The 14,603-nt window shown below is 48.8% G+C and overlaps 1 protein-coding gene across 1 annotated transcript in view; it reads right to left on the bottom strand.

The window, feature by feature from the left end:
- The window catches only part of CPT1B (carnitine palmitoyltransferase 1B), a 79,800-nt gene that overhangs the window by 43,725 nt on the left and 21,472 nt on the right, over nucleotides 1-14,603 (bottom strand). Inside the window, exons 8-11 of the mRNA XM_088444339.1 lie at nucleotides 9,099-9,206; nucleotides 8,703-8,787; nucleotides 8,144-8,339; nucleotides 6,311-6,496 (exon numbers count right to left, since the gene is read on the bottom strand). Of these exons, the coding sequence (XP_088300465.1) occupies nucleotides 6,311-6,496; nucleotides 8,144-8,339; nucleotides 8,703-8,787; nucleotides 9,099-9,206 (575 nt within the window). The remainder of the gene's footprint in view (nucleotides 1-6,310; nucleotides 6,497-8,143; nucleotides 8,340-8,702; nucleotides 8,788-9,098; nucleotides 9,207-14,603) is intronic.

Here is a 14,603-nt window from a genome sequence, read left to right on the forward strand (position 1 = left end):
TGCATGCGTATTAGCAACTGCGTTCCTTGCTGAATTAGGCCCTGAGTTTGAGTCTATATACTGTAAGACTGCTACTGTGGTGGAACTACAAATTACAAAATGCCCAGTCTACTGCTCACTGCTTCACAAGTTGCTCCACCAAAGATCTGCCCCCAGACTCAGTCGCTGGTGCCCCAGACACCCGCCTTCCATGTCCTCTTACCTGCAGCTACGTCTGGTGCATCCAAGTTGACATCCAGCTCCTGGAAGATCTGCAGCCGTGTTTATGCTCGGGCTGCCACCAGGGAGGAGTGGGACGGGGAGTTGTGGGTGAGGGGCGGCGCCAGCGTCACACTGCCACTGCTGAGAAGCAGCAACATCAATGAGCAGGGACAGGCTATAGATAGACGGAAGCGGCATCTGATGGTTATGTATATGGTAGCTTCTCAGATTCCGGAAGAGGTGCCATGTATTGGGCGGCCGTGATGGTACACACCTATGTGGGGTGAATATATTGTGGGCAATGGAGGAGGTGTCCCTTCAGTGCAGGCACCCGGCGGCAGGTGTCTCCATTGTCTCCCATAGTTCTGCCCCTGGCTTAGCTACATCTTCCATAGTGTGTGGTCTCAGGGCCTGATTCAGAGCGGCCGCTCGTTCGCTCTGAGCGATGTTCGCACAACTGCGCATGCGTATGGGTCGTAATGCACATGCGCAAACCAGTCATTGCGGTCAGAAATCGTGCGCTCGTAAAACAACGAGGGGCTGCTAATTTGATCGACAGAATGTACCGTTTGTGGGTGGTAACAGGGGAAGGTGCTTGAAAACGGGGGAGTGGAGATCCGAACGCAGGCGTGCCTAACGGTCAAAAGGGCGTTTAATGGGAGTGCATAATTAGTAAAGGAGCGTCATCGACCACGTCACTTGGTTGTCTTTTAGCCTGAACTGCTCGCAGTGATAGCGGTAAGAAAAACCTACCACAAACACTGCGAGCAGTTCAGATGCCTTTCCATGTACCCAATTAATCTAATAAATGACGTGTGATGCGAACGGCAAAGGGGCGTCTTTACAAAATAGCGAGCGCATTTTTTGTTCGCTCGCTCAGACATAGAGGCGTCAACAAACCGCAAAGAGCGAGCGCTCAATTTATATAGCTGGCCCCTTTTTTGGAACTACCGTCCGCAAATAGCGCCCGGCTCTGAAGCAGACCCTCAGGTCCCGGCTGACAAGTGTTTCCCCAGGTGTGAGTCCCATCCAGCTGGAATGGGTGGCATGTGAATGACTGGCTGCGGTGCCTATTTATCCAATTTCATTCTAAATATTTAACAAAGTTAGATTTTAACTCTATGGGCTCTATTTACTACAATCCGCATATTGAATGCAGATTGTAGTGTGATATTACTGAGTGAATTCAGGCAATATCAAAGGGATTTACTACAAATCCCTTACAGGGACAGAGTTTGCGATAAAGCTCTGTCCCTGCAAATCCCCTTCGGAGCCTTATCACGGTATTTTCGCAAAAAATACCGTGATTAAGTGCCCGCGCATGCGCCGACCGGTCGCCGCTGCTACCCCCCGGCGCTAAGCCCCTCCCCCCGCTCTCCCTTAATTACGCTTACCTGCATGTTCCGGGCCTCCGGTGAAGTCCTCCATTCCTCCGGTCAGGTGATCTCCCACACTGCACTGGGGCCCGATTACCTGATGACCGGGCAGCAGTGCACTATGGGATACCAGCTGACCGGAGGGGAGTCATCACCGGAGGCCCGATCACCGGTCCCTGGAGTCCGGTAAGTAAATTTTTTTTTTTCTTTATTTTACAGTAATCAGCTTGCGGTCTGTTTAGACCACACAGCTGATTACTTTGACCAACTCCCGGCTCTGCTCTCCCCGTTAGAGCAGGGCAGGAGTCCGGTAACCGGGGGAGACCCTGGATAACGCCACCTCCAGGTGGCGTTATTATCACAGGGCTTTTCCCGATATTTTTTTCACATTTATTTTTAGTAACTTTGGTCGGATCACATTTTATTACCAGTTATTATTTATTACCAGTTATTTATATAGCGCACACATATTCCACAGCGCTTTACAGAGAATATCTTACCAATCACATCAGTCCCTGCCCCAGTGGAGCTTACAATCTACATTCCCTATCACATACTCTCACACATACACACTAGGGTTAATTTTATGTTTTGGAGCCAATTAAACTACCAGTATATTTTTGGAGTGTGGGAAGAAACCGGAGTACCCGGAGGAAACCCATGCAAGCATGCAATATACATTTCCCATTACAATTATGGGAAATGCGATCTGCTTTACTAAAAATAAGTGATACTTAGGGGTTGGAGTAGAATTTTACGAATTCTACTCCAATTGCCCTGTAATAACTATAAGTGATACTAAAATAATGTGAAAAGGGTGTGAACACACCCTTTTTCACTTTATTTTAGTAAAAATAATATTAATAAATAGAGCCCTATGTGAGCCGGATTAAGGTTTGTGGGTTCCTTGGGGAAATTAATTTATGGGGGGCCCTGCCAATAAAATTGTCAATATGATATACTGGTGATGTTATTATAAAGTATAACGTGCAAATACTCCCAACCCCATACAAGGGAGATGTATCAAACAGTTGCAACAGTAGCAACCAAGCAGCTTCTACCTATCATTTATCTAACACAATTTAAAAAAAAAAAAATGACTGAAGCTGATTGGTAGCTATGGGCAACTTTCTCCATCTCTCTCAAAGGTTTGATACATCTCCCCAACGTGAAGAGAGATTAAGTACCAACCAATCAGATCCTAACTGTCTCTGTGTTGTCTCTTTTTGTGTTTGAATATTGACAGTTAAGATCAGATTGGTTAGTACTTTCTCTCTCTCCACAGCTTTAGTACAATTACCCCTAATTGTGTTAAACACACTATAGTGTCCCCAGTGCATATTATGACATACAGAAACCTCTGTTCACATTATGCTACAGTGCGGCAAGAGTGTGGGGGCCCTTGGGTGATATGGCTGTTAGTCTTGCAATCAGGGCTGGCTGTTGAGGTTCGACCAGTGCGGTCGAACAGGGGCGCCACCCCATAGAGAGCGCACCCCCTCCCAACATCCCGATTTCAGCGGAACAGCACCGTCCCGCAGTTCCACCTGTGGGCCGAAGTGTTCCGCTGGTCGTCAAATCAGGAGGTTGGGCACCCTACCGCCAAACATACCGCTGCAGCTGTGTGGCAGTGCCGGACTCTGGAGTAGCTGAATGGTACGCCCCCAAATAACAGCACTTCGGGGGTGTGGCCTATGGTCATTAGGCCACGCCCCCATTTTCAGTCACGCACGAATAGAGGCACTTTACACCAAGCCGGCACAGGGCGTGACTACCCCTGGAGCCAGCCCTGCTTGCAATGATGTGTTATTTCTAGGCATATTCTCCCTCCTCTTCCTTTTATGACTGGTAAGTGCTAAAAGCCATACGGATACAATAGACAGATGTATAACCTCACTCTCTGATTGAGAGAGGACAGCTGTCTGACCGTTGGTAGGAAGTCAGACATCATCGTAATTGGCTAATATTTTTTATCCAAAAACAGCTCAGAAATGGTCGTTTTATAGTGATTGAATTAGGACAAGAACATTGATTTAAAATGTATCCAATATGATTTTTTTTTTTTAAACGTATTTTTTTTTTCATAAGCAGAATACCGTATACTGACCCTGATTCAGAGCCGGACGGTCTGACAGAGCACTCGCTCTGAATCAGGGCCGTCCTTCTTAATTTTTAGAGTGGCCTCCTGGCCGCTCGTATAGCTGTGGGTGACCACCCACAGCTATAGTGAGCGGCCAGGAAGATGGTCGCGATGGTCAAGACCATCGCGACCATCGGGCTTGCGACGAGACCCTTGTGGTAGGGTCTCGTTGCCGCAAGCCCTGGAGTACTTTCGGCTCTATCAAAGCCGACAGCACTCCCACTGACACCCATGTGATGTCAATGGGGCCGGCCCCAGACGGTAGGCGTTCCCATGGGAACGCCTCCGCCTGGGCAGCCACGCCCCCGGCATACCCACCAAAGGGGGCGTGCTGTCACTCACCATCGACAGCACGCCCCCTTTGGTACGAGACCCGGAGCGACAGCTTGCCCGTCGCTATCTGGGTCTCGCGCATGCGCACGACGGAGCCGGCTCCGTCGTGCGCATGCGCACTGGGCCAACATCGACCCGCTTGCGAGCGCTCAGCGCTCGCGAGCGGGTCTGAATCAGGCCCACTGTGCATGAACTTGAACTTTATACTAGTGATGGCTAAAGTCGTCTCAAAATTGATGATCGATGTTCTAGACCGCCGATGAAACAATCATTGATCTAGTCATCGATGGCTGAGTGCGGCACGTGCGTAGACCTCAGCCCTTGGACCAATACCGCCAATGTTTTTTCAGCGTCGGGCACTGTCATTAATGACAAAAAAAACAAAAAGACTTGTCTTTGACCATAGGCCAATTATGGTCATTTGGCAATCCATAATCGGTGGTCACTTATCAATATTATTACTCGATACGGAATCAACAAAATCAAGATGATACATTGAAAAAAAATATATGAATATTAATCTAGTTGGGGTAATATGATTTAGGGGAAGATCTATCAAGCCTTGGAGGGAGATTTATTAAATCTTGGAAAGAGATAAAGTATCAACCAATCATCATTTTACAGGCAATGCTAGAAAAATAACAGTTAGAAGACGATTGGATGTTATGAGCAACTTCTACACTTTATCTCTCTCCAAGATTTGATAAATCTCCCACTTGAGAGATAAAATAGAGAAGTTGCCCAAAGCAACGAATCAGCTTCTAATTGTCATTTGCTTGATAAATGACAGTTAGAAGGCTAATTGGTTGCTATGGGTAACTTCTCCACTTTACCACTCTCCAAGACTGGATACATCTCCCCCTAAGTCTCATACACTTCAAATAAAACTTTAAAAAATAAGACTGTAGAAGTTTAAATAAATAACAGTCCGATAGCTCCCTCTCATGTGTCCTGTTATTTTCTCGGACATGCAATTGAGTACTATGGGGCATAGAGGTACAGTAGAGGAGTTTGAGCACTTTATAGTTAACTACAAATGTGCAAGCTCCTCATGCTCTATATCGCACTGGCAGCTTGGGAGTTCCATATTTTTCTTTCAAAGCCCCAAAATACAAAATCAAATATCCCGAAGAAGAGGGCGAGGAGAAAACAATGTTCTGTAATGAGACAATCCTAACAATGATAACATTGATTTCTTTCTTTCTAAGAGCCTTATGAGCTCCTGTCCTGCACCTGTGTACAGGGGATGACTGTCAAATTTTAGACTGGGGGGTAAGCGAAGATCACTGGCCTATGAACAGCATCCCATCCATAAAAGGTGGTTTAAAGTTTAGAACCTAGTGGTTTTCTCTAGCAATAAAGAAATAATTTTTTTATTGCATCTTATTGCAGCAATTTCTAAAAAAAATATAAATATATATTTCTGGGACAGGTGCGTGCTACTCAGCTGCCCCAGCGATAAGGGGTAACTTACACTTCCCTTTCTCAGCCTCTTTAGATATGCGTGCATGAGCTGGCTAATCGGCCGTACTGATTGCCCAGATTCTTTCATTTCCATTGAAAAAAAAATTAATTATAAATATTTTTAAAAAAAACTTTAAACATTTAAAAAATTATTTTATTAAAACAAAACATTTTTTCATCTATTATTGTTAACGTTAGATGTATAGTTATAGTAATACAGACATTATGACCAGTGAGTGCAGATAGTAGTATTAAGGATGCAGGATTATAGATGAGTTGTTGTATTAATAATAGGAACACATATCAAGTGGGTAGGATTCTAGGATTATAGATGAGGGGTAGTAGAAGTGGGGGCACAGATGACCGTTGGGTGGGGGTGGTACCTCAGTTTGGATAGCACTAGGAGGAGTACATGACATCTGAGAGGGGATGCTAGCAATAGGGACGCATGACAGCTGGGAGCTGTAGTAGTAGACATAGGGACACTGACAACACCTGGGTAGGGGTAATAATAGTAGGGAAGTAGCCATTGGTCATGTCCAGCTGCACCATGGGACCACTAGGGATTCAGCACATGGTGTACAATGTCTGGTAGAGGTTCAGTCCAGGGGGCATAAGCCTACATCTGGCCTATCCTGCCCCGGTCTGTGTACCCCACAGTATCCAATGTCCCACAATGGACGGACAGAAAAGATTTTAACATAAGAATAAAAATAGAGAAAAAAATGAAGCAAACACTAAAACAAGAATCAATAAAACAACACCATATACTGAGTATACCGGTAGGTACAGTTACCTGTTATAGCAGTTTCCATGTAACAGGGACTTGGCATACACACTTAGAGAGTTCTTGTCACCTTGGTGATACCCTCCTGCTTCAGCATCCAGGCTGACAAAGAAGACTCCCCGTTCAATGGAACTCAGTGAGACACGATTCACACCATGGCTGAAGAAGTTAGCGCGAGCCTTAGCCCAAGAGACCCTGCAGAGGTCACATCATAAGAATACAAGATGGAAAGGATGGTAGCCAAGAAGAACGAACAGAATACATATACAGTATGAGGGGCTGGGTATGAGATGCCGGCGGTCGGGATGCCGCTGGTCAGAATACCGACAGCAGCATCCCAGCACTGAAGATCCCGACACCCGTAGAGTGAGTGACAGATTTTGAGCAACTGGGGGTGGTGACGGGGAAGTGATAGGAGAAACGCAGGCGTGCATATCCATTTGAACGCTGTTGTTTGGGCATGCATAAATTAGCCACTGCGACTGCATACGCAGCATGAGCACCCACTGAATGCGAAGTGTCTGCAGCAGGTCAGACCTGGTGTAAATGCTGCGTGACTGGCCAACGTACGTCAATGGTACCGATGTTTACGCATGTAAGCAACGTTGTGACATGTGAGAAGGCAGCAGTGGGCATGATTTTGCCTGTGGTGCTTTGACAGACATTAGTATATTTTCGCAGCTGCATTCTGTGCAAAATCGCATTAGCGGACGCTGCTGAATCAGGGCCTTAGTTTCGTAGTTCTCTGTACTTTGTAGACATAGACTATGTGGAACTAAAGAGCTATATATATAAATCCATATGAAGGGACTATATTTTACTGCACAAAATGTCACATCACAGGTTGCCAACCCGATTCTTCTATGGAAAAGGTGGGCTATTCATTTATTTGGGAAGTAAGATAAAACCACCGTAATGTGATAAAGAATACTTAGGGAGTTGATTTCAATTGGATTTCCTGCACGGCTGCAGTTACAGGTGAGGGCTGGGAGCAGCATGGACACAAATACATCCGACTCAGAGGACAGGGAATGGGATTCCGATCTCTGGTAACAGATGGAATTGTGGACCTGATTCAGACCTGCTCGCTAAGATGTGTTCGCTAGTAGCTGCCGATGGTTCGCATTGTGCACATGCGTACGCATCGCAGTGCACGTACCACTGCGAGAGATTGGGAAGCGTTTGCTCGCTGCGCATAGACGGCCCAGCAGAGTGAGTGACAGGAGAAGCCAATTGTGGGTGGTGACATGGGGCTGGCCATTAAAAACGGGTGAGTGGAGGTGCGAACACAGGCGTGCCTGAGCGTCTCAACGCCGTGTGAGAGGTGTGCATAATTAAAAGGCAGCATCATAGTACACGTCACCTGGCTGGATTTTATACTGAAGTGCTCGCAGTGCTTGCGGTAGGGTATGGTCAACCACAAGCGCTACGATCACATCCGACGGTATTCGATGTACCGATGGTTGCATACACGACCTGGAGATGACGTGCGCAAGTGGGCATCTTAAGACAGGCTGGTGGGCGTCTGCATACACAATGCGATCGCACGCCAAGACAAAGTGGGCATGCTAATGCCTTGTCGTGCGATTGCCTGCCTTCCCAAATTCTCATACGCATCTAGCGAGCGAACGCATCTAGTGAGCGTGTCTGAATGAGGTCCTGTCACCGCAGTACTTGTGACTCAGAATCAGGCCTTTTATCTACAACCGATTATATTTAAATGCGCAGAACAAAATCAAAGTAGTAAAAGATTATGTTTTACATATTATGTTTACATTTCTCTAGCCCTCTTTTTTTCCTACCCAATTCCTCCTATTTTAGTTCTACTGGGCCTGAGCTCACCGATCCCCTGCTGTGAGTGCTGCCAGCTTCTCTTCTCCTGACTGTGGTTGGCTCGTGTCATCAAGAATACGCTGAATTTGTATTTGCAGCTGGCGTGGGCTGAGTAAGGTCCTGTCATCGTACAGACATAGCCTGTAGTAACGCCCCTTGTGATACACACACACATGGCGACTCTCAACCAGGTGCTGGAGGTGATCTGTGGGGGAAGACACCATAAGTATGTTAATATGCGTATTTCTATTAATTTCTCTCTTAACATTTTAGCCCAATCACAGTCTGAATGATTCTACCCAATGTAACACTATACAGTTCTCTTTTATAACATAGCACTGTAACTATCATAACCACATCAACAGCAGTGAGAAAGTAAAACAAGGGAACCCACCCTTGATCTTTGAGGCATCAACCACATCATCAGAATTCCAATAGGGGTTGCATGACCTTAAATTACTTAGCCAGTATGTATAGCTTAGCCAGTACAGTACTTGCAAGTTTTCCACTAATGGTAGCAATGTGTAATGTGTTATATATGTGTTGTGCTGTCCCAGGAATTACCCACCAGTCTCCACTCCTGGAATCCGCGTAGTATTAAACATCCTCTCCATCTGATATGAGCACATGGGGACAATGCCAAGAGCCATGACCTGGTGACGAAGGAAGTTTATAATCAGCAGATACAATATATAAAGAGAATATCATGCACATTACAGTATCATTGTAAGTGCATTATTAGACTTTGGTCTTCTGCCTACTATGTGAATCTCGCTTAATTGTTTTTTTTCCTGACTATTCATTGTTTCCACTCTCCTAGATTGTGAATGTAATCCTTTTTCACAGCATTCTGTAAGGTTATAGCTCAGACAATATATGCAGTATTTCTATTCTCAGAGAGATTGGCTTTTATTGACAGTCTTATTAAATATTGCATAGCAAACTCCATTTTGGGTTCACTTACTGGTGGTATCAGTCCCCTTTCTAGCTTTCTGCGGTATAGCAGCATGGCATGAATGGCATTTCCAGCCCGCGCTGCTTGGTTGGTGGACGGACATACAGTTAGGAAATCCTGTATTGCAAACACAAATGTTAGCAGATTACAAAATGCTTTGCAGCGACAGAATAGGCCACTGCCCATCATATAAACATGAGGTATTCGTCTGTTGTGTTTTTTAGGCCAATTAAGAAATGATGAAGAAATATGTCACCTAAGGGCCTGATTCAGAGATGGCCACAATGCTGATGTTTACGCTGTTGAGTGATTATCAGTGATCTGGGCATGCGGCATTACCATTCTTGCTCGCAGTGAGGCGATTCAAACGCAGACGTAGCGCAACCATATTTGGGGAGTGTACCAGTTTGTGATTGCGATTTCAAGCATAGTAAAATTGGCTCAAGCCAGTGGCGTAACTACAGTCCCTGCAGCGGCTTGGGGGCGCCGCCGAATGAGGGCAACGCCAAAAAAGTGAGGGGAGAGCCGCACTGACTGCCGTGCCTGTGCTGCTGCCGCAGTGACTGTCAGGCGGGCCATGGACGCGTGGGAGCCAGTGAATCACCGGCAGAAATACAGGGCTGGGCAGCGGCTGCTCCTGGTCTGTCCGGTCCTTATCCAGAACGCTGATCTAATCAGTGAAAGACTGAGGTGAGGAATGCAGGGGGTCTGCGGGGACAGGTGGGCGGTGTCAGGCTCAGTCAGTGGGCTGCAGTGCTGGCCGCTGGCTATATATACATTATATGTTAAATTAAAATTAACAAAAGGGGGTACAATTTACAAATCACCATGTCACCTGCTGGCTTGCCCTTAGGAAGGGAAGTAATAATAACAAAACCAGGATATAGTTTCATTCTCTCTTCACTATAGAGACGTTTTCGGCAGGGGGAAGCAAAATTTATAGTTACGCCACTGGCTCAGGCGTCTCAGCTCCATTCTGCACGAATATAGGGTTACTCAGAAGGGCGATTATAGACTGATCTGTGACTGATGCTGCGTTTTTGTGCATAGGGGGTCATTCAGACCCATACAAAACAAGAGATATGGTAAGAACTTACCTTTGTTATCTCTGTTTCTACGAAGTCCATAGGGTCCACAGGGTGACCTTGGGGTATAGCTGGATCCTGGATCCTCGGGCACCACGGAGTTAAAGCTTTTAGCTGCTCCCAGGATGCCCTTGGGTCCAACCTCCCCTATACCCCGCCCCCGAGCCACAGGCACCTCAGTTGGTAAGCAGCCCAGGCCGGAGGAGGAGACGAAACAGAGAGAAGGAAGACTGGAACACACAAGAACCATACTCACAGAAATGGGAGACGGAAAACCGGTGACCAGTCACAGAGCCCATATGAAGCCAGGTGCGTCAGGGCGGGTGCCCTGTGGACCCTATGGACTTCGTAGAAACAGAGATAACAAAGGTAAGTTCTTACCATATCTCTTGTTTTCTACTTCAGGGTCCATAGGGGTCCACAGGGTGACCTTGGGGATGTCCCAAAGCAGTCCAACTAAGGGCGGGGACGCTCCTGTGCTGATAGGAGAACCCGGCGCCCAAAGGATGCATCCTGAGAGGCAAAGGTGTCAAACGCATAGAACCTCAAAAAGGTCTGAATGGAAGACCAGGTGGCCGCCTTACAGAGCTGAACAGCAGAGGCGCCACGGCTAGCAGCCCAAGAAGGGCCCACGGACCGAGTGGAATGAGCCTTAACAGAGGCTGGAACAGGTAAACCCTCCTGCATATAAGCCTCAATAATAACAGAACGAAGCCAACGGGCTAGAGTCTGTTTGTTGGCAGGCCAACCCCTCTTGTGAAAACCAAAGAGGATAAACAAAGAATCCGACTTCCTCACAGAACTAGTCCGGTCCACATAAACCTGGAGTGCCCGGACAACGTCTAAGGAAGTCTCCCCAGCCGAAAGATCAGGTGACTGAAAGGCTGGTACAACAATTTCCTGATTAATGTGGAACCTGGAAACCACCTTAGGCAGGAAATCAGGACGAGTGCGAAGCACCGCTCTGTCCTGATGAAAAATCAGAAAAGGGGGACGACAAGAAAGCGCCCCCAAATCTGAAACCCTCCTGGCAGAAGCAATTGCCAAGAGGAAAACAGTTTTAAAAGTTAGCCACTTGAGCTCCACTGACTCCAAGGGCTCAAAAGGAGGACCCTGTAAGGCCCTAAGAACCACCGCCAAATCCCACGGGGCCACAGGTGGCACAAAGGGAGGCTGGATTCTCAAAACACCCTGGAAAAAGGTGTGTACGTCCGGCATAGCAGCGATCCTGCGCTGGAACCACACCGACAGACCAGACACGTGTACCTTCAGTGAAGAAAGACGTAATCCTAAGTCCAAACCGGACTGAAGGAAAGCCAGAATACGCGAAACTCGGAACACCTGGGGATCATAGTTTCTGGCCTCGCACCACTGAAAGTAAGTGTGCCACACTCTGTGATAGATCCTCGCGGAAGCAGGCTTGCGCGCCCTCAGCATGGTGGTAATAACGGAGCTAGAAAAGCCCCGAGACCTCAGGACGGCTGTCTCAAGAGCCACGCCGTCAAAGATAGTCGACCCAGATCCGGGTGAAGACAGGGCCCCTGAGACAACAGGTCCCGCCGTTGAGGTAGGAGGTACGGAGCGTCGATGGACAGGCTCCGCAGATCGGAGTACCACGGCCTTCTGGGCCACGCTGGGGCCACCAGGATCAGTGTGCCTCCGTCCTGTTTGAACTTGCGCAGGACCCGAGGCAGCAGAGATATCGGAGGGAACAAGTAAGCCAGTTGAAACAGCCATTTCACCGACAGCGCGTCTATCAGACTTGCGCCTGCGTCCCTTGTCCTTGACCCGTACACAGGCAGCTTGTGATTGTAACTGGACGCCATCCAGTTCTGGCAGCCCCCACTTGTCCACGAGTAGTTGGAATACCTCTGGATGAAGCGACCATTCCCCGGGATGCACATCGTAACGGCTGAGGAAGTCTGCTTCCCAATTGAGGACTCCTGGGATGAAAACTGCCGAGAGAGCTGGAAGATAGCGCTCCGCCCAAGCCAGGACGCGGGACACCTCCGACATCGCAGCTCGACTGCGAGTCCCTCCCTGGTGATTGATGTACGCCACCGTGGTGGCGTTGTCTGACTGCACCTGAACGGCCCTTCCGTGAAGAGCGGTGCCGGACGACTGCAGGGCTCTGTATACTGCCCGCAGTTCCAGGATGTTGATGGGAAGAATCGCTTCCTCCGCCGACCAACGACCCTGAAGTGACAAGGAGCCTGTCACCGCCCCCCAACCCCGGAGACTGGCATCTGTCGTGAGCAGAACCCATTCCGGGATCCAAAAGGGGCGCCCCTCCAGGAGATGCACTGTCTGCAGCCACCAGGCTAGGGACAGACGCACCTCCGAGGACAACACCAGCAGCTGAGAGCGGATCCTGTGTGGCAATCCGTTCCATTCTGAAAGAATCAGCCCCTGCAGGGGCCTGGAATGGAACTGGGCAAACTCCACCATGTCGAATGCCGACACCATGGACCCCAAAACTCTCATCGCTGAGTGCACCGACACTCTGCCACTGCTCAGACAACTGTGAATCCGCAGCTGTAAGGAGGAGACCTTCTCTGGAGTCAGAAAAATCCGTTGCTGACGAGAGTCCAGCAGGGCCCCCAAATGAACCATCCGTTGTGATGGGATGAGGGAGGATTTCTTCCAGTTGATCAACCTGCCGTGCGCCTGTAGACAAGCGACCGTCAGGTGGAGATGCTGGATCAGTACCTCCGGGGAGCTTGCCAGCAAGAGGAGGTCGTCTAGATACGGTAGCAACCGTATCCCCTGGCTCCGAAGGTGAGCCGCCATGACCGCCATCACCTTGGTAAATACCCTTGGTGCCGTGGAGAGACCAAAGGGTAGAGCCCTGAATTGGTAGTGGTTGTGGAGAATAGCAAACCGCAGAAACCGTTGGTGCGATGTTGCTATAGGCACATGGAGGTAGGCGTCCTGGATATCCAGGGAGACCATATAATCCCCCGGTTCCATCGCCAGTATGATGGAACGCAAAGTTTCCATCCTGAATTTGGGAACCCTGAGAAACCTGTTCAGGGACTTCAAATTGAGGATGGGGCGATGAGAGCCATTGGGTTTCTGCACCAGAAACAGCGTAGAGTAATACCCCATCTCACGTTGAGACTGTGGTACGGGTATAATGACCCCCGCCGTCAGCAAGGCCTCTATGGCTTCCTGAACCTGCAAGGCCTTGGTTTTGTCCTGAGAAGGACTTGTGCAAAAAAACTGGCAAGGCGGCCTGTGCCGAAAAGACAGGGCGTACCCCTGGGAGACCACTTCTCGCACCCAGGCATCCGTGGTGGTATTGTGCCAGCACTGGGCGAATTGAAGAAGTCGGCCTCCCACTCTGGGGTCCCCCAGAGGGAGGCCCGTCCCATCACGCAGAAGGCTTATCTTCTGGCTTGGAAGAAGGGCGCCTAGCACTCCAGGCTTGCTTCTTTGGCTTTGAGGCGGTCTTGGGTGCGGACTGCCTCGGGAAGGACTGACCCTTTGCCTTGCCCTGAACCCGAAAGGAACGAAACGCCGAGCTCCGGACCTTAGCAGGTGTAGTAGCTGAAGGGAGGAAGGCTGACTTGGATTTTGCCAGGGTATCTACTATTTTGTCCAGGTCCGGACCAAATAGTAATTCCCCATTAAAAGGTAAGGCCTCCAAGCCTTTCTTTGAATCCGCGTCTGCTCTCCAAGACCGCAACCACAAGGATCTATGAGCAGACACTGCTGCCGACGAAACCCTAGAGGTCAACAGGCTAGCATCCAAAGATGCTTCTCCAATGTAGGAGGCGGCATCTCTCATCTGTCCTAACAACGCCCTCTGGACGTCCGGAGATTCATCCGTAAACGTGTCCTCCAAGGCGTTGGCCCACCCCTCAATGGCCTTGGCCACCCAGGAGATGGCCATGGACGGCCGGGCTACAGCCCCTGAGAGAGAATAAATAGACTTTAGACAAGTCTCCACCTTCCTGTCCGTAGGATCCTTCAGCGAGGATATAGACGGCAATGGCAAAGTAGCACTCCTGATGAGGCGTGTTACATGGGAATCGACTGCAGGCGGAGTTTCCCATTTCTTACAATGCGCTTCCGGGAATGGATAATTGGACGCCAAGCGTTTCTGTGGCAGGAAACGCTTACTGGGCGTCTGCCAGGCCACCGCCATGTGATCAGTCAACTGATCAGACAAGGGGAACGCTGTAGAAGTAACCTTAGCCTTTTTAAAACTAGGATACCTTGACTTGGGAGCGGGTGCCTCATCCTCAATCAGAAGAATAGCCCGCACCGCCTTAACCAGAGCCCGCACATTGATGGAAGACTTAGTGTCTACCTCCTGGACTGAGGCATCTGAGGCTGAGTCATCCTGTACCTCACCATCATCCGAGAACCCCTCAGAATCCGAAAGATGCGCAGCCTGTGCCATGACTGAGCGTTTAGACGCCCT

This window comes from Taudactylus pleione, unplaced genomic scaffold (genome assembly GCF_031769625.1).
Source record: "Taudactylus pleione unplaced genomic scaffold, aTauple2 ptg000019l, whole genome shotgun sequence".
NCBI lineage: Eukaryota > Metazoa > Chordata > Amphibia > Anura > Myobatrachidae > Taudactylus > Taudactylus pleione.